Source organism: Puma concolor, chromosome D2, assembly GCF_028749965.1.
Source record: "Puma concolor isolate L17-30 chromosome D2, mPumCon1.1.hap2, whole genome shotgun sequence".
NCBI classification, from domain to species: domain Eukaryota; kingdom Metazoa; phylum Chordata; class Mammalia; order Carnivora; family Felidae; genus Puma; species Puma concolor.
Window position 1 is genome coordinate 83351261 of NC_141677.1, and position 25019 is coordinate 83376279.

Here is a 25019-nt window from a genome sequence, read left to right on the forward strand (position 1 = left end):
ACACAGAAAACTTGCAAAAGTCCCACAGCTGCTCTCTGGGCAGGCTTGTTGTTTTTGATTATACAGTGGCTTCTTGTAAATGCACAGTAATAAGCAGTTGCAGTAATTGGTCATCAAATGTTCTCAAAAACCAAAAAGCGTAAAGTTAGCCATGAATGTTTTGTGTAAATCTGAGCAATTTTGTAGTCGGTGTTTCATGTTCAACTTAGCAATTTTTAAACAAAAATATGGCAGGAAAACAAACAGGGGCTGATGCTGACTGGTATGTTCGTGGGCTTGGGTCTAGTTCACGCCCGGGGTAGACATGCCTAGCGGGCACCTTAGCTTCCTTTTTATGAATGTGGGTTTGTCTCTGGTGGACTTGCATTGTTGGATTTATACAAAGCTAGTAGAAATTTCCTTACAGCGTTTTGGTACGAGTTGTGTTTTGCTGTGCTCTGTGGCTGTAGATAAGTTAGCAAAATATTACGAAGTTTAGATACTTGATAAGGCTTTAGAAAAATGAATTAGTAAGAGGAAACAAATCTAATTGTGGAATAAACCATTACTTTTGACCATTTAGTCGTTAGTTAAAAAATTAACATTAGGATGATGCTATAAAAGTAGCTTGTGGGGTGCAGAATAGTCTCTGAGGGCATTCTTTGACAGGTTGGTGGGGAGGGTCTTAGAAATTCCTACAAAGGTCACATACTAGAACTCGGGGAACGGGAGGTTCAGATGTGGAGAGTAGAAGTTATTTAAAAAAGTGTGTAGTAGCCATGTTTTAATGTTTATAGGGACCGTGTTTAGAATTTCATCAAATTAAAGGTCTCCTAGATTTCATAGAAAGAACCACCCGCTTCCTTTTAGGGGCGGGGGCATAATCCCTAACATCCTTGATGAATTGTAGTCTTGGTCTCAATGCAAAATGCTTTTTTTTTTGTACCTTCAACACCCTTCAAAATATGTATAAAGTGATAAAAATGTGAATTTTTTTGTGTGTGTTTTCCGTTTGATGTAAATGCACTGACTGCTTGTAGATTCGGACTTCACTGCTTATAGAAGCTGCGTGCACTGAATAAGGCGCAGCGTGCCGGGGCCCAGGCTGATGCTGTTCCCTACAGCCTGGTTGACGACGGGCCCAGGTGTTCTGTTGCCTGGGGTGCCGAGAATAGTGCTCAGGGTGCCGTCTTCAAAATGTTGAAGACTCGATGGCAAGATCTTCAAGCTCACACTGATCCTGAGGGAGGTTCAGGGGTTGCCCATCCCTGGGCCACGTGCTAGAAGCACATGGGCTGGTTTTGAGGCTCCCCATTCCCGATCCTGCTGTGGTGAACCTCTTGACTGAGAGGCATATACTCTGGAAGGTTGGGTGGAATAGTGAGGATTGTGCCTTACGGCTTCTCCTTTCGATCTTTAGTGCCTCAGAGGAACCAGACTCCGTATGATGTGTTCCTGTTTCATGCTAAAAACATCTTTTAACTTGACATTAATTGGATCGCATCAGATAAAGCATAGACTACATGTGTGTTTGGAAAACACTCCACAGGGCTCTTTTATACCAAAAGCTTTACATGTGGCTTTTCTCTCCTCCGTACAGCAAGACAACAGGGAGATGTTTCGAAGCGTGCGGCACATGATCTATGACCTTATCGAATGGCGATCGCAGATTCTTTCTGGAACTCTGCCGCAGGATGAGCTCAAAGAACTGAAGAAGAAGGTCACTGCCAAAATTGATTATGGAAACAGGTTTGTTTATTTCAAAGATGATTTCATGCTTAAATTATCCAATATAATACCATTACCGTAAGCCTTGAGGAGTCTAAGATCATGTTATCATAAAAAAATTTCTAACATCAAAATAAGGGCCTAGTTTTCATTTATTTTTTAGTTTTTAAAAATTTTTTTAAATGTTTTTATTTATTTTTGAGACAGAGAGAGACAGAACATGAGCAGGGGAGGAGCAGAGAGAGAGTGGGAGACGCAGAATCCGAAGCAGGCTCCAGGCTCTGAGCTGTCAGCACAGAGCCGGATGTGGGGCTTGAACTCACAGACTGTGAGATCATGACCTGAGCCGAAGTCGGACGCCCAACTGACTGAGCCACCCGGGCGTCCCCCTAGTTTTCATTTTTGAAAGGATAGGGTATTTTGGGGGTGCCTGGCTGGCTCAGTCGGTAGAGCATGTGACTCTGGATTTTGGGGTAGTGAGTTCGAGTCCCATGTTGCATGGAATGATTACTTTAAAGATTTTAAAAAAAAAAAAAGGATAGGGTATTTTCTGTTGGGTTCTAAAAATCAGGAGTTTTCAGAGTCATTGTTGAAACCTATTCTTGTCTCCAAGAAGCAGGGGATTGGGTGGTCTCTCAGTTGCACTCTTCCATAGAGGACCTTGTCGTGAGTCCCGCCGAGAAGGGACTTTTATTTTCTGCTCACAGTACTTCACTTTGAGTCCAGACCTGGGGTCCCTGGCAATAACAAGCACCAGGTTTCTTTGTGGACCCCCCCAGGTTCTGAGAGTTGGAAGGGACATCACAGGTCACCTTGAAACTTAGCACCAGTGCGAGGGGATGGCAGGTTTGGCAAACCAAAGTACAGCCAGCTAAATCTGAATTTCAGATAAACAACAAATAGTTTGCTTTGTTGTAAGGATGGCTCTTGCAAAGGTTCCCGTCTATAGCAAGCCTCCACTCCATTGTGCTTGAATGCTTTCAGCGGCTGTGTGCTCCCTCCCGCACAGCTCTGTGTTCTAGTGTTCGCTCGCGGTTCTGATGCCGAGGGGCAGTGAGCCGCTTCTTCCTGGGTCTGCCAAGTCTGTAACCAGAAGGAGGCCACGCCCTTTCCCACCGGGTAACTGGTTGTCCCTATAATGTCACAGCTGCAAGAGGCCTCAAAAATGATCTGGTCACACGATTCTCAGATGCTGGTCCTTATCAGAATCACTTGGAGAACTTACAAAATACAGAATCGTGGGACCTACCCCTGAAGATTCTGATTTCTAATATCTGGCATGCTGGCCTGAAATTTCAGTTTTTAAAAATAGACTTGGACCACGCTGGACAGCAGATCGGGCAACTTCTGGGTTGGACCAAGCCCCTCATTTTACACACTAGGATGGTAAGCTCAGAGAATGGGAGAGGATTGCCCCAGCCGGTTAGCTGAAAGGTGCCCTGGGTATAAACTCAACCTTTCTGCAAAATCAGAATTATAGTATCATTTTGTTTTCTAGTATTTCATCCTTTCAAGTGTGAAAAGTTTCTAGCAACATTATTAGTTAGATGGAGGGTTTGGATTAAGGCTACAGGAGGGGCGCCTGGGTGGTTCAGTGGGTTAAGCATCCGATTTCGGCCCAGGTCATGATCTTGTGGTTCGTGGGTTTGAGCCCTGCATCGCGTTCTGTGCTGACAGCTGGGAGCCTGGAGCCTGCTTCGGGTTCTGTGTCTCCCTCTCTCTCTGCCCCTCCCCTGCTCATACTCTGTCTCTCTCTGTCTCAAAAATAAATAAACATTAAAGAAAAAAGTCTACAGGAGAAGCCCCAGAAAGTTAGAGACTTCTGAGTATAGGATATTAGATATCGTTTTAGGGATACCCATTTTGTGAGCACCTGCTTAAAAAAAAATGACACTTTTTGGAGCTTTGATTCTATTTTCTCTTGGAGTACTGTATTTTGAGCTTATGTTCAGAACCACCTGCTTAGTTTGGCTGTGGTAAGCAACGAAAGTACATTATTTCGTGGAACAATCGAGTTACGGAAGGAAGTGTTTCCAAACATAATTTACTGCTTTGAGAGGAAATACAGCCCTTAATAAGACAGTTTTTTGCCCTCCTGCTGTGCTCAGACACACCTTCGTAGCAGAAGCTCACTGTGGGTTCAGACCCCACCTGAGCGCTGGCTGCTCAGAAAAACACACAGAAGAGTTGGCATGAAGAGAACCCTGACAAGCCACTTCCTGCGCCAGTTTCCATGTGGCATTCTGGAACGAGCACGGACTCTACCATGAGAGGGTTCTGGCTCAGAATCCAGGCTCAGGGTTCTTGTGGATGTTTCTCTGAGCTTAGGTTTCTTCCTTTGTGAAGCAGGTCTGGCCATCTGTCCTGGCTGGACTGAGGCGAGGAGCACACGGCCGGGTGTATGCAGCAGGCTGGTACGTGGCCTGGGCCTCTGCTCCCCAGGGAGCCTGGTTCCGTGTGGCCTGTGGGACCTCTGGCCACAGTCCTCTAAAGCCAGATGCTTTGTAACTCTGCAGGCACCAGCACTGGGCAGCCCATAAGAGAGAGGATTCTCTCCCCCCTCATTAGCATTGGCCCCACCCACTCCAGAACTGACCCCACCCACACCAGCACTGACTCCTCCCAAGGGGTGGGCTCAGGGTTTGGGAGAGAAGGGGCTTTTCCTCATTAGCGAAGCGTATTACAGACACAACTGATGAGAGACTGAAAGGCTTTTTAAAAAAAATGTCTTTCTGTTCCTTTTGAGGCACTCCACCATCCCTGCAACTACTAGGCTGTTTTCATGCAGAGCGAAAAGCCTCTGAGTATTTGTTTAAAAGCCTGTTTACCGTCATGTTGCCGACTGGCCCAGTGGGTCCTGCTTCGCCATCAGTGGATTTGCTTAGTAGATATTAAGAGGGGAGCACGAGGTCTTTGTGACTGCTTTCCAAGTGGTGCAGTGGCCCAGCATCCTCTCAAAATGAAACCTGATTGGCGCACGTTATCAGACTCCTTTCCAGCTTTAAGGTGTGTGACCTTCAGGGAGAGAAGTCGGGCATGAGTTTGCCTCGTTGGAGTCTTTCTTCCCAAGTCACCTCTCCTCTTAAAATTGTAACTGTTACAGTCATTATCTAATTGAGATTTATCTTTCTGTCAGCAGACTCTACTTTGCCGTATGGTTAAAGAAAAAAAATCCTGCTTCCATAGACTTGTTAATAGCAGGAAGAAAATCCCAAAGGCAAAAGTATAAGGCATCTGTGGTTAAGATCCTCACATCTTATTAAAAAGAAAGCCAGAACACGTCGCCGTGGTGCAGCTACTGGTTTCTTTCTTTATATAATGGTCTTTGTTTATTCTTTAAATAAAAATTGTGCTAAAAATCACCTAACAATTTCGTCAGATTTGGGGAAACAGAGAGAAGGTTGCCAAAAAACATTTCCAGACATGGATGGACAGCTTTATTAGACAGATGCTGCTCATGTTTTAAGTTGGCTACTACGTCTAGCCATCTGGCCAGAAAGTTGCTTAATGTTATTGTGGATAACTTCCACATGTTTGGTGTCGAAACACAGCAGAACATCTTTATCGAAGATCTTCTGATGAGCTAATTTCGGGATTGGAACTGACTGTAGGTAGAAGCAAAGCTGTGTGATAGAATTGACGAGAATAGAATGGTGGGTGTGCCTTTGCGCCCGCTCTTCCTTCCGACCTCTTCTCCCCAGCTTGGTGATGATGTCACCACCACCAATTTTAAATATATGGGTGCCTGGGTTTGTATGTCACTGCATACACACACACACACACACACACACACACACACACACACACACAGGAGTATGTATGTATATACACTCTATACATAACTACATACCCTATATACACTCTATTTATCTATATATATTATACGCCCCATCCATACCCCTCCCCCAACTATCTATATCATGTGTGTGCTTTAAACTGCCCATGCTGTTCATATAGTGATGAGTAACACACACTTCATTTGGGCTGTGCAGATCTGTAAAATTTTGCACTTGAAGAATTTGTTTTAAAGATTTTACTTTTATTTATTTGTTTTTTTAAGTTTATGTATTTTGAGAGAAAGAGCAGGAGCAGGGGAGGAGCACAGAGAGAGAGGGAGAGAGAGAATCCCAAGCAGTCTCCATCCGGTCAATGCAGAGCCCAACATGGGGCTCGATTTCACAAACCATAAGATCATGACCTGAGCCGGATTCGGACAGTTAACCAGCTAAGTCACCCAGGCACCCCTGATTTTAGATTTTAAGTAATCTCTGTACCCAACATGGGGCTCAAACTCACAACCCCAAGATCAAGAGCCTCATGCTCTACTGACTGAGCCAGCCAGGTGCCCCTGAGTAATTTTTTTGAATTTCAAAGGAATGTGTTTTAAAGAAAGTGACCTTATAGAATTATGTCCCCTAGTATTATGGATGACCCTGACTTTCTATGATGTTTTCAACTGCACCTAGTTGTTGGGACTGAAGTTGTGTCAGAGAATTCAAAGCCCTTGGTCCGTGTCCATGAAGCTCTGAATTCTTGTTCTAGAATTCTTGATCTGGACTTGGTGGTGAGAGATGAAGATGGGAACATTTTGGATCCAGAACTAACTAGCACGATTAGTCTCTTTAGAGCTCATGAAATCGCTTCTAAACAAGTGGAGGAAAGATTGCAAGAAGAAAAGGTAAGTTCGGCTGTCTGTAATGTGCCATTTACATTGAGAGTACCTTTTCTCAGTAACAGTTTTCAACATTAATAAAACACCAGTGAGGCCCAGAATTTGTACTAGAAAGCTCAGAAGGCACGACTATACAGTATATTTCATACAGTGATGAATGGAAAGGAACCCAGTGTCCAAACATACTGCTGACGACCAGGAAGGATTTCATCCCTTGGTGGGGGCGGGGGGAGGGTTGTAAGCACTGTGCTACGTCTTAGGAGGCAGGGTCTTAACGACATTGACTCTGTGTTTTCATCTCATGGGAAACAATACTGGATTCTGCATTTCCTCTCTGATAGGAGCCAGAGGAGTGACATATTCTAAGCTTGATGAGGGCAGGGAACATGTGTCTTACTGATCTTCTGCATTTTCTCTGGTCTCTAATGGTGTCTTCTCTATAGCAAATATTAAGGAGTCAGTTGACTGATTGAGTCAGCCGTTCATTCAGCAAGTATTTATTGAGCACCTACTGTGTACCACAAACTGAGGATGTACTGATGAATAAGACAGAAGTGTTCTCGGAGGATTTAGTCTAGTGGGGGAACCAGAAATTAAGCAGCTCTGCATGTGAACATCACCGTGATTCGTTGTTTAGACACTGCAGTATTTGAAGACCATGTTCAGTACAAACTGTTAAGGGGTTGTGACCTTTGCCCTGGGTGCGTGCATGTGTTGAGTGGGACAAGGAACTGACTGCAGAGTGGCTTTGCTGTGTTAGGCTAACCGGTTGCATGTAGTTTTCTGTTCTGTCATCAATAAAGAAAGTGCGACGTTGGTTAGTGGTAAGTATTGCTAATGTCAACTAAATTTTTCTTCCTTCCTTCCTTCCTTCCTTCCTTCCTTCCTTCCTTCCTTCCTTCCTTCCTTCTTTCTTTTCTTTTCTTTTCTTTTCTTTTCTTTTCTTTTCTTTTCTTTCACTTATTTTGAGAAAGTGAGAGCATGTGTGCGCGTGAGTTGGGGAAGGGCAGAGAGAGGGAGATAGAGAATCCCAAGCAGGCTCCAAATGGTCTGTGCAGAACCCGATGAGGGGCTCGGGCTCATGAACTGGGAGATCATGACCTGAGCCGAAATCAAGGGTCAAGGATGCTTCACTGACTGAGCCCCCCAGGCACCCTGCTACTGTCAACTTTCTGTTTTATTTCTACTTACAGTCCCAAAAGCAGAACATAGATATTAACAGACAAGCTAAGTTTGCCTCCACCCCTTCTCTGGCCTTGTTCGTCAACCTCAAAAATGTGGTTTGTAAAATCGGAGAAGATGCTGAAGTGCTGATGTCTCTTTATGACCCTGTGGAGTCCAAATTCATCAGGTCAGTGACGTTCCCTTGTGGCTGTCTTCCCTCTCCGGGTAACGTTAGGAAAGTGGCGCTGGGCCCACCAGACGTCTAGGTCTCTCAGAGAGCAGTGGGGAGACCAGTTGGCCATACTTCCCCCGGCAGCTGAGCCCAGGGTGGTTTGGGACGGTGTGATGGCACTGCTGGGCTCTGGTCCAGGGTCAGCTCTCTTGCGTGCACACGGGTGTTCGAATGTAGAGTGTTTGTCTTGGAACTGTTTCGTGGACGTGGCAACCAACCAAAGATGGAAGTCATTGTTTCCTGTGTTGTCTTCATAGGGTTTTATGTTTCCAAGACCCACCCCCCCCCCCCAGATAATGTCACTCTTGTCTCAATCTTGCTGTTGTCAAACTTTTGTCTTTTGCGAATGTCACTTTTGGACCTTTGACCTATTGTTATTTCTGCAACACGATTGGCTGGAATACAGTGTCTAGATGGCTGCCTGCTATATAAAGGCTCTCAATTAATAATTGTTGAATGAAATATTATAAATCTCGTTTTTGTCATCCCTGTCATTTCTAATGTGGTCTTTTCCCTCCTTCTTGCTTTTGTCTCTTCGTATAACTGTCTCTTTGTCCAGATGGAAAAATTATGGTTTAAATTATGTGTGAAGTGTGTGTGTGCTCATGCACGTACCTTTAAAACTCAAATATCTTCATTTGTGTTGTTCAAAATTATAAAAGTTGGTATGTGATAGAAAACAGAACAAATGGATGAATTTCATCCTTATTTATGATACGGACTCCATTTCGTCTTGTCGTAGGATTCCATTTGTCTGTATGGCATATTTGGTCATTTTAGGCTCTGAGACAGATGTGCAGTATTTCTTTTATACTGTAAATGAATGAATGGTGAATTTTAGATCATAGTCAATCTCAATAAACGAATAATGCTTTTAAAATAATAAACTTGGAAATGACGTTCGCATATAGTTCCATTGCAAAATTACAGCCTTTCAGAGATTCTCGACTATTCCTTTGTGTGGGAAATTACTTATGTGCTAATGGAAAAGCAGTTCTCTCTGGCATGGCTGACATTTCTGAACTCGTATAGTTGTCTGCATTGTGGACTTATGTGGTATTAATTATAAATCAATGTGGGTGTCTATTTAGTGTCCTGTTAAATTTAGAAAATGAATTTGTTTTTCTTTCTTTCTTTCTTTCTTTCTTTCTTTCTTTCTTTCTTTCTTTCTTTCTTTCTTTCTTTCTTTCTTTCTTTTTCTTTCTTTCTTCTCAAGTGAAAACTACCTGGTTCGCTGGTCAAGTTCAGGATTGCCTAAAGACATAGACAGATTACATAATTTGCGAGCTGTTTTTACTGTAAGTACAACCAAAGAGGTTCATTTGAATCATTCACCATTCCAGTGATTATCTTTAATGATTGCCCTCTGACTTGTGTCTACACTAGAGCATGGATCCTTGGGATGCTTGTAACCCGTGTGAATGCAGTGATAATAATATACCTTCCCAGAGCTGTTCAGGGGTCTCTAGCTTCCCTTAGGATCCCCATGACGGAGATTTGCCCCAGCACTCTGTTAACCCTGCATCTGAAGTTTGCTTAACATTAATTGACTATTGTTATCCAGCTCCTTTTTGTTATGTGAACAACTTATTAAAATGCTGAAAACTGGTCAGAGAGTCCCAGTCCATCTTTTTACTCTCTGTTTCAGTTGCACCTGCATTGAGTAATGGTTCTCCCAAATAATTTATGGAAATTAATATTTCCAGGACCTTGGAAGCAAAGACCTGAAAAGGGACAAAATCAGTTTCGTTTGTCAGATCGTACGAGTGGGTCGCATGGAGCTGAGGGACAACAATACCAGGAAACTGACCTCGGGCCTGCGGCGGCCTTTCGGAGTGGCTGGTAATCCATTTCTCTGCTTTCCTTAGAGTTTCTAGATCGTCACGTTCATCCTGAGTAAGAGCTGCTGCTCAATACTGGACGGTGGACTGCTTTGATTTATAAGCTCTTCTGTTAGAGAGAGAGGGAAAAAAAATCTCTTAGCTCTTTTCTGTGTGGTTTCTGTGGACCGGCAGCTCGCGATGCTTCAGTCGCAAGTTTCCGATGTAAATCATATATTTGGTTTTAAATTTTTTTTTTTTCAACGTTTTTATTTATTTTTGGGACAGAGAGAGACAGAGCATGAACGGGGGAGGGGCAGAGAGAGAGGGAGACACAGAATCGGAAACAGGCTCCAGGCTCCGAGCCATCAGCCCAGAGCCCGACGCGGGGCTCGAACTCACGGACCGCGAGATCGTGACCTGGCTGAAGTCGGACGCTTAACCGACTGTGCCACCCAGGCGCCCCAATTTGGTTTTAAAGCAGATCACCTCTCCTGAGGGAGACCCTGACCCACATTCTCAGCCTGGAGGAAAGCCAGTCATTGGATGGCTTCACGGTTTCTGGAGCTGGTGATTGGTTGATTCAGGAGGAAATTCACAGTGAATAGTCAAAGTGATGATGGGGTAGGAGACCGGAGCATGAGGAGGACCCAGTTATCTTGGAATAGGTTCTGTCTGTCCTCCATATTTGTGTTCCGTTATTTTGGTGACAGCTCAAGAAGAAGGACTGATTAGTCACCTCTGCTAGGGAAAGCTGAGGGTATCCCCTGTCTTTTGGGGAGAGATGAAGATAGCCATATCTTTTTGGTGCAGAAGGTTAAATATTTTAATGGAGTGATTCTCAGCCCTAACTGTGTTTGGGAACGGTTTGGGGCACTATTAAAAAATGTATTTTTGAGCACCTGGGTGGGTGGCTCGGTTGGTTAAGTGTCCGACTCTTGATTTCGGCTCAAGTCATGATCTCATGGTTTGTGAATTTGAGGCCTGCATGGGTTTCTGTGCTGACAGTACAGAGCCTGGGATTCTCTCCCTCTCTCTCTGTCTCCACGCCCCCCCCCCCCCCCCGTCTCTGCCCCTCCCCACCGCATGCGCGCTCCCTCTCCCTCTCTCTCTAAATAAATAAATAAACTTAAAAAATATATACACATCCTTGCCCAGGCCCCACATCCTGCCAATTAAATGAGAATTCCTTCTTTAACCCAAGTCATCTATGAGCCACTGCGGGTGTGAGGCACCCAGTGGAACGCTGCCATCAGACTGCCTTGCCTCCCTCGTCACATGGCATTCAGCACCCCCAGTGGCGCTGTCCTAAACTAGTGCACACCCCTAACCTGCTCAGGACATCCTCTGACCTCCTGTTCTCTTTCTGGTTAAGAAAGGACACTTCTCCGCCTGAGAAGGTGGATCACCTTTTTGGTCCAAATCCACTTCTGTTCATACCTGTGCAACTCCAGTTCCCACACGTGAACTTAATTTTAAGATTTTATCCAGAATAACTTCTGCATGTTTGTGTCGACAGAGCCCGGGTGAGCGATATGTTCACGGACCTTTAAGCCTCCGGTTCTTAACCTTCTATGGGAAATGCTATGTTGTGTTTCTTTTGTAATGTAGTGTAAAAGTGATATAGAACTTACGAAAAGACAAAAAGCGTAAGTAAAACATAAGTCACTCATAATTCTGTGTAGCCGGGGTTGTACCAAAGCCCCAACCAGAGCGCGAACCTCCGTGGTATGGGCCAGCGTGCGGGCGAGCCGCGGTGAGGGAGATTCCTTGCGAACAAGGTCTGTGCTGTCACAGCCTGCTCCTCCGGGGCTCGGGACAGGCGCCACCGAAAGGGCTGTCACTCCCAGGACGTGGAAGACTAAGGCTGCCTTCACCTGACTGGTGTCACACGCAAGTCTCATGGCTCACTCTCTTGCTTCCTTCCTGCGAAACTTCGCTGGGCTCCTGATGTGTTCCCCGGCCTGATGCCTGGGTTTTGGCATTGTGGTATCATTGTGGGCAATGCGAGAACTTACGGACGCCCCAGAGCAGTGGCCAGGTTGTATGACTAGGGAGACGCACTCAGCGGCGGGAGGAGAGAGGGCTGCGGACACACAGGTGGGCTGTGCCTTGTGGACTGCGTGTGGCAGGTGGTCTGCGAGGCCCAGGCTCTCCCCCCTGTGGCCCAGCGCCACACGGTTCTCAGTTGGCGGTGAAAATACGGTCTTGGGCATCTGAGGGTCTCAATAGGTGCATCTAATGCCAATCCGTTGCCCCCAAGGATGCTTAAAGCTAGGGGCGTCTTCTGGTAGGTGGAGACTGCCGTCTGGGCCATATGCCTTCGGGGCATCCACAACCTGATGATCTAGTTCACTTGTGATGCTTTGACCCGTATCTCTGGACACATGTGTGGGCTCTTCGCTCCAAGAGGAGCAGTGGTTCAGCAGAGTGTGGGCTGTTTTCCCTCAGGACACACTGTGGAAGCTCTGTGGGCTCCACTGAGGCAACCAGCATGTGACAATGCTTCTCTTCTCGTCCTTACAGACTCGTCCCCCTTTTTGTTGGGGGAGGAGCAAGTGGTAGAGATGGAAATTGTCCACATTGTCAGTCCATGGTGTAATCCTCAGGGAAGGGATTGTGAAGAGAAAATCAGTGAGCTATGTTGCCTAGTTACCTGAAGTATGGGGATCGAGCAGAGACAGAGAAAGCTCCCGGGGCTGTCGTTGGGGGTCTCTGGCTGCAATGGTCAGAGCTTGAGCATCGGAGACTTTCTAGCTCTCTGACTTTGGGCAAGGTCATTCATTGGTGTCCTTGAGCCTCCATTTCCTCAGTTGTGCAGTTGGTAATTTTGAGGATCAGCTATCGAATGCCCCTTGAAATAGTGTCCACGGATGCTGGTGTGGGATGGGTAGATGGATGGTAGTTACTTTATTTTTGGGGGAATGCAAGAACTTATGGATGCCCCGGGGCAGTGCCCATCAGCGTGGTCGGCCCTTGCCACATGTGGCTTTTATGAATGAAATCAAAGTAAAAATTCAGTACCACCATCACATTTGCCACATTTCAGGTGCTTGTTGTTCCGGAACATTCCATCATCACACAACATTTGTTTGGACAGGGCAGCTCCAGAGTGTCAGGTTGCATCCTGGGCAAAGGAATTTATTGAGCAGAACTCTGCCATTTGGGCCCCAACCCCATTTGGGTCGATGTTCTCAGATAACTTCATTTGTCTTTGGAACATGAAAATGCTCTGAACTTGAATATTAAAAAAAAAAAAAAAAAAAAAATGCCACCGTGTGGTTTATGCCGCTGTTGGTCAGAAGACAATCTGATGTTGCTTTATTTGTTTGTTTTCTCTGATTATAGCACTTAAAACAATCCCCGTTCTTTTCTTGTCCCCAGTGATGGATGTAACAGATATAATAAATGGAAAAGTAGATGATGAAGATAAGCAGCATTTCATCCCCTTTCAGCCGTAAGTATGGAGCAATCAAAGCACTCAGCCAGATACAAGATGGAAAACGTGTGTTTGTAATAATTCTCTTCAAAGTTAAGTTTATAAATTCAGCACAAATAGAGATTGATTATTTTGTAATAATGAAAGATCTGTGTAGTCACGGCGGTAGTGCATGGCATTTCTGTAGCCCCACGAGTCTTGGGCTAAAGTTGCCTCGTGGTCTTGCACGTAGAAGATTTTCCGGGTGATTCGGGGGAATCGCCGTGTCGCATAGGACACGCAGAATTACCAGTCCACCGTGAGCATGAATGTTCCTTTACATAATTGATTCATTCTAGTAGCTGTACATATTCAAAATGCAGCATTTCCACATTCATCACGGGAGGCTGCTGTTTTTAAAATGGAAAACCAAACAAAATAGTGATGAATTCTTTTGTAAAGTGAAACGCTTGAAACAAATAATCATGCTGCTGCTTTTCTGTCTCTGTTGCTGCTTCAAGCGGACTGAGTCTGTGCTCACCTTTCTTAGGGTTTATTGTAGTTCTGAAGCCAAGTGTGTGGAGAGGTGTGGGAAGCTTGGAAAACACTTGGAGGAGATTTGTTAAATTGATTCTCTGAATGGAAGGTAGATCCCGTGGAAAAGGTCGAAAGGATTGGTGTCCTTTCCTTGGGGATGAAAGCGAGAGAGTAGCTACATAATGATCTGTGGCCACTTCACCGGACGCTTCTCCATCTCAGACGGCCGTGGAGAGAGAAAGGAAGAGGGATTAGAGTGCTTTAGGTTAATCAGAAGAGACAGCTTCCTCCTGAGGGTGTGAAATCTTAGAAGGGTAGACCATAAGGCGTGTTAGAATGACCTCCATAGTGTTCTGCCTTCTGCCTTTTCTCCTTATTTCTGTTCTTACTTAAGTGGTTCCACGCTTGAAATAAATTTTATTTTAGAAATCTGTGTTCAGGTGTTGGCTGAGGAGGTTTGGAGTCTGGTGATGCCCAGCAGGTAGCTGAAGGAGTCTCTTTGGGGGCAGGGTGGGCAGGAGCTGTGAGTTTGGCTTCCCATTGCACTGCCCATTCTTGCGTGACGGATCCCCTCACTCAGCCCCGGGCTTGAGAACCATTTGTTCAAGATGGGGTTATGATGGTTTTCTTTGCAGGCAGGTGATCTAGTCAGACAGCATCCTAAAGCATGGCTCAGTGGAAATTTTTGCAGTCTTCCCAGCGTGAGAATAACAGAGAACCGTGCATTAACCAGCTTACAATGGGTTTTCACCACACACAACTGGAGGCAAAGGTCTTTTGTGGCTTCATTCCGTTAGCGTCACTCCTCTGTCCAATATGGTAACCATGAGCTACATGTGGCTGTTTCAATTACTGAAGATTAATTCAAATGAAATACTTCTTTAATCACATTAAAAGTGTTCCCATTGAAAGTTCCCAAAGTCCCGTTGAGAGTGTTCAGTCCCACTGGTAGCTGGTGGCTACCATATTTGGCAACACAGGTCTAGAACATTCCTGTCATTACAGAACGTCCTGTTGGGTAGTGCCACCTTGGAATCACATCCAGTGAGGATAGTTACAAAGGGAGCGTGGTTCTGCGCAATCTGGAAGTTTCCTCAGTAAACAAGGGAAACATCGTCTTTGAACATAGGCAGATATTGAGGTAATAAATAAAATATGCCCTTATAAAATGATAATACTAAGTTGCTGCTTTTGCCCATGAGAAATAATGCAGCCCAGTGCTGTTTTGAATGCTGTTTTATATATTAGACCTCAGAGTTTCTTGATGTCTTAATGTACCCCTGAGTTGAAACTACCTGTTGTCTGCTAGTGTCTTCTGGGAAAAGTCAAGGGAAAAAAAACTGTGGGTCATTGTTTGAAAAGTTAGGGAGGTTACGAGTTTAAGACCCACAAGTCCGAATTTCACTGGGATGTGTTACGGCCATGTTGCCGCCATCTTTTTCTGTCTTAGAGCAAAACACCCATTTTAAAAATTATTATTACGTGTCCGACTCTTGCTGTAATTTGTGACTCCTTGCTCCCTTAAGGGAAGACTAATATTTCTAGTGTTTGAAACAAAAGAGCAGCATGATTTTAATAGCAAACTAAGCAATGAAACCAGTTCTTTGGGAAATGCCATGCTAATGAAACCGTTTTTTGCTCCATTAAAACTGATTTATTATATCACAGGATAAGTTTTAGGGAAGGAAGCACAGTGTACATCTTTCTCTCTCTGTCTTTTTTAACTTGGTGAAGTAAATTAAAAGTCCTCGGCTCTCTTGAGTAATGTGGGCTCAAATGATGAATAACACTTGTCCTTGGTTCTGGAAATGATTTTAAACATTACGTACATGACGTATATTTTCTTGCTCATTGCATATTGTGCTTTGCTGTGCTACATGGTATTTCTCTTTGCACATGTTGCCTGTTTGTACTTATCTCTTGGTCTTAGCGTAGCTTCTATTAAAAACTCATGATCCACGGGACCCCCAAAGGGTGATGGTTTGCATTCATAATCACATCACAGTGTCACTTTTCAGACATGGTAGTTATGTTCTCCAAAGACTGTGCCATTCTTTTCACACTTAATTATCTGAGGCTACACTGGGTACACAGTCTGATGGAGTGGGTGGTTTTCACCCAAGTTCTCCAAGCAATTAGGTTGTAGGGATTGTTTTTTGATCTTGATTTTGCTTTTCCCTTCGAACCACCTGCCCCTTGACCTAAGCTATGGTCAGGAATTACTGAAATTGAAGAAAGGGACATGAACATTCCTTGCGATTAAATGCTATCCACATTATTTTCAGATAAGTCCCCCTCGCCCCCACTCTTTTTTTTTTTTTTATTATCTATTAGAAATGGAGCGGAGTCGTGGTGGATGTTTATTTCCTGGGGATAGGGTTGACCTTGTTTGCTTTACTTCTCTTGTGTTTCAGCATTTTCCTGATCAATGCTCTTCCCTGTCTCTCTTGTCACCTATCCTGTCCTTTGTCGTGCGTTGACTCATGATGACTCTCTCGCACTCGGTGACGATGATCTCTTGTGTTCCCTTGTTACCGTGACCTCTGGGTCTCTGTGCCCCTTTGTCTCCTGTGGTCTTGGTCGTCCCGTGCCCTCCAGGCTCGCGTTGGACGACGCCATTCGACACAAGCCGCTGAACATGTCATCCCGTTTTTCACCCAGGGTGGCAGGGGAGAATGACTTCCTTCAGACTGTTATAAACAAAGTCATTGCTGCCAAAGAAGTCAACCACAAGGGCCAGGGTATGTATTCTGTTGTTTTGTTTCTACAAATGTTCGTTTATTACATGAACTTGGGACAATGCTGTACGGTTTGCATTTTAGTTTGATGATGATGATGGTGGTGATGATGAGAAGGAGGATGGTGGTGGTGATGTTGATGGTGGTGGTAATGGTGATGAGGATGATGGTGATGGTAGTGATGGTGATGGTGATGATGGTGATGATGATGTTGGTGATGGTGATGAGGATGATGGCGATGGTGATGATGAAGATGATGGTGATGATGAAGATGGTGATGGTAATGAGGGTGATGGTGATGATGATGGTGATGATGGTGATGATGATGGTGATGGTGATGAAGATGGTGATGATGGTGATGAGGATGATGGTGATGATGAGATGAGGATGGTGGTGGTGGTGATGTTGATGGTGGTGGTGATGGTGATGAGGATGATGGTGATAATGGTGGTGATGGTGATGAGGATGATGGTGATGGTGATGATGGTGTAGGTGATGAAGATGATGGTGATGATGGTGATGATGGTGTTGGTGATGGTGATGAGGATGTTGGTGATGAGGATGATGGTGATGATGGTGATGGTAATGAGGATGATGGTGATGGTGATGATGGTGATGATGAGAATGAGGATGGTGGTGGTGGTGATGGTAATGAGGATGATGGTGATGATGATGGTGATGGTAATGAGGGTGATGGTGATGGTGATGAGGATGTTGGTGATGGTGATGGAGATGGTGATGATGGTGTTGGTGATGATGATGTTGGTGATGTTGGTGATGGTGATGGTGATGATGGTGTTGGTGATGAGGATGATGGTGATGGTAATGAGGATGATGGTGATGGTGGTGATGATGTTGGTGATGGTGATGATGTTGGTGATGGTGATGAAGGTGGTGATGATGGTGATGATGGTGATGGTGATGGCGATGATGGTGTTGGTGATGGTGATGAGGATGATGGTGATGAGGATGGTGGTGATGGTGATGAGGATGATGGTGATGATGGTAGTGCTGACGATAACGCTGGCAGTGTTGGATCAGGATGTGCTCATACAATGTATGCACAGTGTAGGTACAGCATGTGAAGGTTTTCCTGCTGATCACCCGTGTAAGCATTGCTAAGAGCCAGCCTCCTGGGTGAGTGGGGAAGGCTGAGTGGGACACAATTAAATGTTTGCAACGAGTCCAGAGTTGATGAGCCTGGAAGCAACTCTGCTTTCCTGAGTCTTCTTCAGCCCTGTCCTCTCATCCTAGCCATTTTTGAAAACACTCAAACGACCTCACAAGAGAATACAGTAGTTGTCCACCGGCTGTTCACTTCCCCTTTGCTGCTCAGAGAGACGTGGAGACATTCAGCACAACACAGCTCTGCGTGTGCTCTTCTCTGTTTTCCTTGCCCGTGTCGCGCGCTAATTGCTGGCACGTTGTTTCCTGGGGCTCCCCTTCCTCCCTCTGAGGAAGTGGCTTCATTTTGCAGACAGATTTCTCTTCAGTTTTGTAATGGAAGGGACTTCTCCTGACGCCGCGTCTTGCACTCATCGTTTTTAATCCCACGCTGACAAGTTTCCCAGCAGCTGACCTTCTGGAGGCAGAGGCAATGAATCAATCACCCCGGGCTGGTGACAGTTGGCACGCGGGCTGGCCAGGACCGCTGCCAGAAAACAGCTGTTTACTGAGGCCTCGCCTCCAGCTCAAGGGGAAGTCACCTTCAGAGCCCTTACCTAAGGCTGCTTTTAGCACCGGTGGGAGAACCCACTTCTCACTCCTCGATTAGATGCAGACTTACCATAAACTCCGTGGAGCTTAGGTGGATAGACCTCTTTCATTGTCTAGTTACCTCTGTCGCCAGCCTTTTAAGAAACAGTTCTCGTGATTCGTTTCCCGTTGTTATAAAGGAGAGTATGAATTGAGTGTGATGAGTTTTCTGGAGGAATGGGAAGCCTTTGGCTCTCTTTGGCGTGAACTAGCCAGCCCCTTCCCTGGCAAACCACAACCCCCAAAGCAAAGCAAAGCAAAGCAAAGCAAAGCAAAAACCCCAACCCCAAAGTGTTAATGAACCGTGGCCTCTGTAGACAGAGTGGTTTAAGCTGACCCAGGATCCACCTTCTCATCAATTACCGGCTCTCTGATTTGCACGTTAATTGAAAACCACAGGGAGATCCAATTAAAGTTGTTTTGATTGGAGCCACCCTCAGACTGGGAGCTCCAGTGCCCAGACCCCAGGCTCCTGTCGGATTGAGTTTCTCTTCCAGAGCCATCAGATTGTGATAAACTTCTGTCCCAGAGTCACACAGGAAAAGTGGAGATTAGTGTTAGACCAGCGGGAAACTCCTCAGAAGGAGGACCCACGGCCTGCCTCCATCAATCTCACTGGTATCGTGGCCCATATCTGTGTCACCAGAGGCCCGTTGGGCTGATACCAGGGGGGCCCTATTCTGTGAAATAGAGAAGGAGCGGTGTTTTTAGGTCCCAGTGAGAACTGAGAGAAAAGAGCATTGTTTTTTTCCTGCACGGAAGTGGGCAATGTCGCTAGCTTTTTTTTTTTTTTTTTTCTTTGAAGCTAACTAAAGTGACCGTTTCTCCGGGCTCCCTGGCCAGCCAGCTTCAGTGCATTCCAGGGAGACCAGAGACAGCTGCAGCCCGGGGAATGCAGCACAGAACTCGCTGCGAGGTGTGTGGGGTTGGCCCGGTGGAGCCGCGTGCTTTCAGCGGTGGTGGTGACCCGGCGCACCCCGGCGATGTCCCTCCAGCCACCGCAGGCTTGTCAGCCAGAGTTCCCCACACTCATCCTTCCCCGGCTCCTCCCTCGGCTTTGGCCTGTTTTAGGTTTACATCCACACGTTTACTTGTCACGATTGACATTTTTTATATTCAGCCCCAATTATTCTGAACCCTGAACCCAGGGCTGCAGGGGTTTGATGTGGACAGTAAGCCTCCTCCCCCCTCAGCTGCTCCTACTGTTGGAGTTAGAATGTATGCTAATTTCTTTTGTTTTTAGCCGCTTTGGTTAAGCAAAAGTCAACCTCCAGGGCACTTGTTCGTTGAAAATTGGCCTCATTTTCTCCTTTGAGGAAAGTGCTTTAAACCCAATGTAATCAGGAAAGCTTAATCTCTGTGGTTAAATCGTGTTATAACAAATTGAATTGTGTCATTAAGTAACTAGTTGATGAACTAAGGTCTTTGAGCAAGCTCGCATTTGTGCGAATGAAAGGTGTTTGGGAGGCGGCCGGATTCGAGAATGGTGTTGTCAAACATTTCTCTGCCTCAGACCTCCGTAAATGATTACCTCACCACGTCCTGCGAGTCCTTGACGAATGTCATTGAGTGGGATTCCTGCTGGGGACACTCATGCCTTTGGGAGGTTTTGGGACCAGAGATTTGAGAGCCTCGAAGCTGCACCTTGGTGTCCCCAGTAGGGATCGCGTCTCTGTCACCTGCAGTGATGATCTCCCCTTGCACTTAGACACGTGTCCCTTGACTTGCTCTGCTCCACTGGAGGACACGGCCCCCTCAGGGGCCTGTCTGCTCTCCTTTCAAGAGACCTCTCCTGAAGGTCCACAGGAACACCAACCTGTGGTCCTTTTGTGTGAATTAGAAATAGGGCATCCATCTTCTCAGTGAGTCGGAAGATGCAGGCAGCGCTTGGGCACCCAGCTTGATGAGCAGAGTGTGGGCTGGGTTTAGCTCCCCACTTGCCTTTCTTTGCCAGGGCCTTGTGCAGTGCACATCCTGAGCAAGGATACCTCTGTCCCTATGTGGGTGTCACCCCCTGACATCTCTTTAGGGACCTCCTTTTATGGGTTATGCTTTCCTCCTCTTTCTTCAAACTCTCCCTCTCATGATCTGGAGTTTTACATTTTAAACAGAAGGGAAAACAACAGGAAAGGAAAGAAAAGGAAAACACCATGCATAGAACAGTCTACCTTAGAAAACATGTCTGTCTCTGTGTATTGGCTCGCTCTCTCCGAGTTTCTCAACAGAGAGGCTTATATCTCCTCCCTCTGACCTTCATCTGTGTTCCTTCTTTGCCCTCCCGTCGGCGTTGCCCCCTCCCGTCCTCACCAGGGGTGCACTTGCTGAGGACCTCCGGAACACCCTGGGCGCTCAGTGCCGTGGACACTGCCCTTGTTGCTTGGGCTGCGTCTTGTGCCGCTCACCACCTTGCTGCTACCCCCCTGGGTTTTCCCTGCTTGCTCTGGCCTCTGAGGTCCTTTGTGAGCTTTAAGTGTCGGGAGTTCTGTGCATCGTAGAGGGTCTTCTTCCTCTTCTTGCCCCTGCCCTTCCTCTTCCGGGCGTCCCCAGGATACGGGGTTTCCTGGCTCCGGGAGTGGCATCCCCGCTCCTCCTATTGGCCATGCCCACAGCTGTCCCCATCTCTGCAGAGCCGCCCCTTCTCCCTCCGGTTCTGGTCTGACCTTCATGCGGGTGGCTCCATTCCCGCCGGCAGTGGGATGTGTCCCGGGTTCCTGCAGTGGCTTCTCTGCCGGGGTTCCTCACGTGGCTCTGAACTCCCACCCTCCCGCCTGTCTGTGGGCCATGCCCACATGGCCTCCAGAGTTCTGGTACTTGCCCCTCTTGCCAGCCTGCCCTCGCCTTCAGATGGGGCAGTTCCCACCATGGCTGGCGGGGTCCCTGCTGCCCTTCCTCGCTTCATCTCCTGCCTCTCCCCCTGAGGCTCGGGACTCCGGGCGCCTGGGGGCGGGGTGGGGGTGGGGGGAGGTCTTCTGATCTCTTGTGATGTCTCTTCCTCAGGTGAGCCTCTGTGAGCCCCAGGACTGCAGCCTTGGGGACCCAGTTTCCAGGTGCCCTGGACTTTTCCTTAGAGAGTTCTTTGCTGTTGCAGATTTCGCCGAGGCTATGAGTTTGGGGCTTGACTCCTGGAATAGAAGCTAAGTCCCTGGCGGGGATATAGTGTTTGCTCTGTGTCTGCAGTGCCCAGTGTGTGTCGGGCACACAGTAGGTGCTTATTAGACAGCTTTGAGTAGGTCAGAGACACCGTCTAAGTTGGCAGGAGGAGAGGGGTTCACCTGGCAGAGAACAGAATGCCATCAGTGACTGTGGGCTTTCTCAACCACAAGTGACATACGTCTTTGCAGAGGACAGATGTCTCCAGGCCAGCTGCTAGCAGACAGGAAGCTCGAGGAGAACGTGTGAGGTGTGGGCTTTCATCAAGCCGAGCGGCTCTTGGTAGAAGCAGCCTCAGGTGAGCACGCCTTGTGTGGGAACGCCAGGCGTCTCCCGGGCCTGCCTGGAATGCGCATCATTTGTGGATGGGGTCTCAGTTTTCCCGTCTGCCTGCTACTGAAGGCAGCGTGCTGAGCTAAGCAGTGATGAATTGTCCCTGCTCCCTGGAAGCATGCATCTAGGGGAGGAGTAGCTGGACAGACCGACAGACAGACAGACAGACACACGACAGAGTAGCGTGAGTGAGAGCAAATGCCCTTATATTCTGATGTGGATTTGGGTCCTGCTGGGCTGAGTGGCCAGGGAGCAAGCAGGCCAGGCCTCTGAGGTCCCCGAGATGGAGACCTGAACGTGACAGCTGATGGTGACGGCCTCCTTTCCCACTTGGGAGAAAGGCCCTGTCTTTGAAATTTTCTGAGAGAGCCACGCAACTGACTCGCGTTCTGCCTTTGATTTCATCACCCCATGTCTGCTCTACTCCTTCTTATTTTTGCCTTCTGTTCGCTTGCTGCACGAGGGTATTTTCTCCAGAGTGCAACTCTGCATCAGCTTTGCGGAGGGAGAGGCTGGCACACGCATTCTCGGCTCCCAGGCCCTAGCAAGTTCACTCTGTCCTCCCCACGGCATCCCTTCCGTCCTGTTCAGAGGGTTTCAGAGCCTTCCTGCCCTGTCCCCACCCCCCTTGGAGGGGAGAGCAAGTGGCGGCTGGAGCATTTGTTCGTCCGTCCTTTGCTGTGATGTTGTGAGACGGAGGGACCGGGCTGCCTTGGCCGTGCGGGGGTGGCTCGCTGCCCGCCTTCTCGGAAGCCCAGGTGCTCGGTGTCCTGAAATCTTTCAGAAATGTATAAGCTAAAACATGACTCACGCATCCATTGCTTTTCTAGGTTTGTGGGTAACATTGAAATTACTTCCTGGAGATATCCATCAGATTAGAAAAGAATTTCCTCATTTAGTGGACAGGACCACAGCGGTGGCTCGGAAGACGGGGTTTCCGGAGATAATCATGCCTGGTAAGAACGGGTTCCTTGCGTGCCTCTGGGTGCAGTGTGGATGTGGCCGGCGTTTGGGGCGTTTGTATCGCTGGCCACAAAGAGCAGTGCGAGGACGGTGACCAGCATGCAGAGGGTTGAGCTGGCGGTGGGTGATGTGTAAACCCCAGGGTGGTCACGGATCATTCCCGCAGGCAGGAGCCGTGGCCAGAGTGAGCGCCGACCACCTAGGTTCAGACCGAGGGGAGGCGGCTTCTCTTGGTTGTAATAACCTGTGAAGGCTAGGGGAGCGACTTCTGACAGTATCATAATAGGGACAAGCAGGCGAAACGAGCACTTCCAGAACCCAGCCCTGAGAACTTGAGATGGGTTTCTGCCACCAGCTGGAGCGAACGTCGTTGTTGTAAGCGAACCCTTTACCGTCCCGTGTTCCAGTGTTACCCTTAATCCAGATGCCTTGTGGTTTGTCTCTGCCCCACGTCATCTGGTGAAAAGGAAGAATGGAGGTTAGACGTTGCACCGCCTGGCCGCAAGGACTGCGTGCACTGGGTTGTGTAACACGTGTAGTGTAATAAGGGCAGCGGGTCATGGGGCTTTCTCCGGGGCCGCGTGGGATTCCCCTTGGGTTCTGATCAATGGATCCATCGTGGTGGGTGGTTCACGGTTCACTCTAGGATGAAGGTTGCCCTTTTATGATGGTAACGTGGGTTCACGGTGATGATCCTGCAACAGCTTTGGAATCAGCCGGAACATGTTAAACTTAAGGGGGCACAATTTAGATAAACAGACCCTACTGTGTTCCTCGTCCTCGGGGTAGGTTGTCGGTTAAATGTGTCCTCACCACAGTGCTCCCGAGCCTCGGACCCCAGTCTTCAGCCCCAGAAGTGAGATTGCAGGACCTGGAATCTGGTCTGAGCTTTTCCTTTGTGCTCCGGCTCGTCCCTGGCTCTGTGGCCCTGGGTGAGGCCCTGACCTCCCTCAGCTGTGGTCCGCGGCTCTGAAGAATGAGAGTAATGATCATTCCTACCTGTAGGGCGGGTGGGAGTTGGGCTCCTCTAGGGTGGAAGTAACAGAAGGCACAAGGCCAGGACACACGGCCGAAGCCTGAGGATATTCATCGGCTCACACACCTGAGCGCGGACCTGGGCGTCGGCCCGGGCACTGGCTCCGTCCCTCCGTAGCAACCTCTGCCAGTTGTCCTCTTTGCATGTTGACTTCGTCCTCTAGCAGGCCCCCATGGGTCCCGTTTCTTCCCAGACCCCAGTGACCTGAGGAAGATGGCATGCTTTTGACCCAGTGTTTCCCAGCAGTGATGTTCTGAGCGGCATTCAGACTGGCTCACTCAGTTCCCTGCTCTGCGGCCTCCTGGACAGTGATGGGCCGGGTGACGGAACAGGCACCTTAGCCACCTAGAGCTTTGGTGAGGTCAGCTCCTTCCGACGGCAGGGGTCGTGTGGGGGAGACGTGAACACCCGACAGATGTTTGGAGAGACATCTGATCAGAATAAGGAGGGGCAGACGTGAACGTGTACACCTGGCACCTGCTTAGTTCGTGTTACTCATGACACGTGTTTCTCATGATACTGAAGATTGCTCAGGCCCGGTCATGGATTCTAAGCTTACGAAACCAACGATGGACTCCCGTGTAAAAATTAATCTCATGTTTACTTTTTCAGTTTTCAGATAACATTCACAGTAGTAACATGATTTGATCCTCACGAGATCTTGGGGAAGATCCTTTACGTCCGTGGGATACTTCTTTGGTTTGCAGATAATGCTCACGTTAATAATTTGGCTTGATCCATCTGAGGATCTTGAAAGCCGACAAATTGGCGTTGAGCTAATTGAGAATCAAGATTCAGCCGCAGCCTGAAGTTACATAGCTAATGAGCAGTAGAAATGGGGCCAAACCTCCTCACATTCAAAGATTCCCTGTGGTGTCCCTTTAAAAGGGCCTTGCTGTACATTCGCAGGGAGAGCTATCCACTCATTGTGCATGCTATCAGAGATCTTGTTTTGGTTATTTTAGGGCATTTAGGGACATGTTCTTTCTTTCTTTCTTTTTTAATGTTTGTTTTTGAGAGAGACACAGAGTGTGAGTGGGAGTGACAGAGAGAGAGAGAGGGAGACACAGAATCCAAAGCAGGCTCCAGGCTCTGAGCTGTCAGCACAGAGCCCGACACGGGGCTCGAACTCACAGACTGTGAGATCGTGAATGGAGCTGAAGTTGGGCGTTTGACTGACTGAGCCACCCAGGCACCCCTGGGACCTATTCTTTCTGCTACCTCTGTCTTTTGGGGCTGTTGTGGGTCATTGTGTACTCCAGCTGGTAAATGAGTGTGAAAGTCATCTCAAATTGGTTAGGCTGGATCACAGTGGCTCACCGTACAGGAAGAAAGTATGACATCCAGGACCATATTATAAAACCGAGGACTACCTACTGTGGGTATGAGTCAAGTCTGTAAGCAGCAAATCGATTTGGAGTTCACAGTGGATGTATCGCCTGCATGTGTATTTGAGACGAAATTTATAGATTAGGATGACGTTGTGCATTGATC

The 25019-nt window shown here is 47.4% G+C and overlaps 1 protein-coding gene across 2 annotated transcripts in view; it reads left to right on the forward strand.

Annotated features, from left to right (window-relative positions):
• Window positions 1–25019, forward strand: part of DOCK1 (dedicator of cytokinesis 1) — a 532945-nt gene that overhangs the window by 78012 nt on the left and 429914 nt on the right. Inside the window, exons 6-13 of one of the 2 annotated variants that reach the window (XM_086681161.1) lie at window positions 1580–1728; window positions 6250–6385; window positions 7573–7730; window positions 8992–9073; window positions 9482–9617; window positions 12980–13052; window positions 16149–16291; window positions 22357–22482. In XM_086681161.1, coding sequence (XP_086537287.1) covers window positions 1580–1728; window positions 6250–6385; window positions 7573–7730; window positions 8992–9073; window positions 9482–9617; window positions 12980–13052; window positions 16149–16291; window positions 22357–22482 — 1003 coding nt within the window. The remainder of the gene's footprint in view (window positions 1–1579; window positions 1729–6249; window positions 6386–7572; window positions 7731–8991; window positions 9074–9481; window positions 9618–12979; window positions 13053–16148; window positions 16292–22356; window positions 22483–25019) is intronic. The other variant, XM_086681162.1, reaches the window with a different exon arrangement.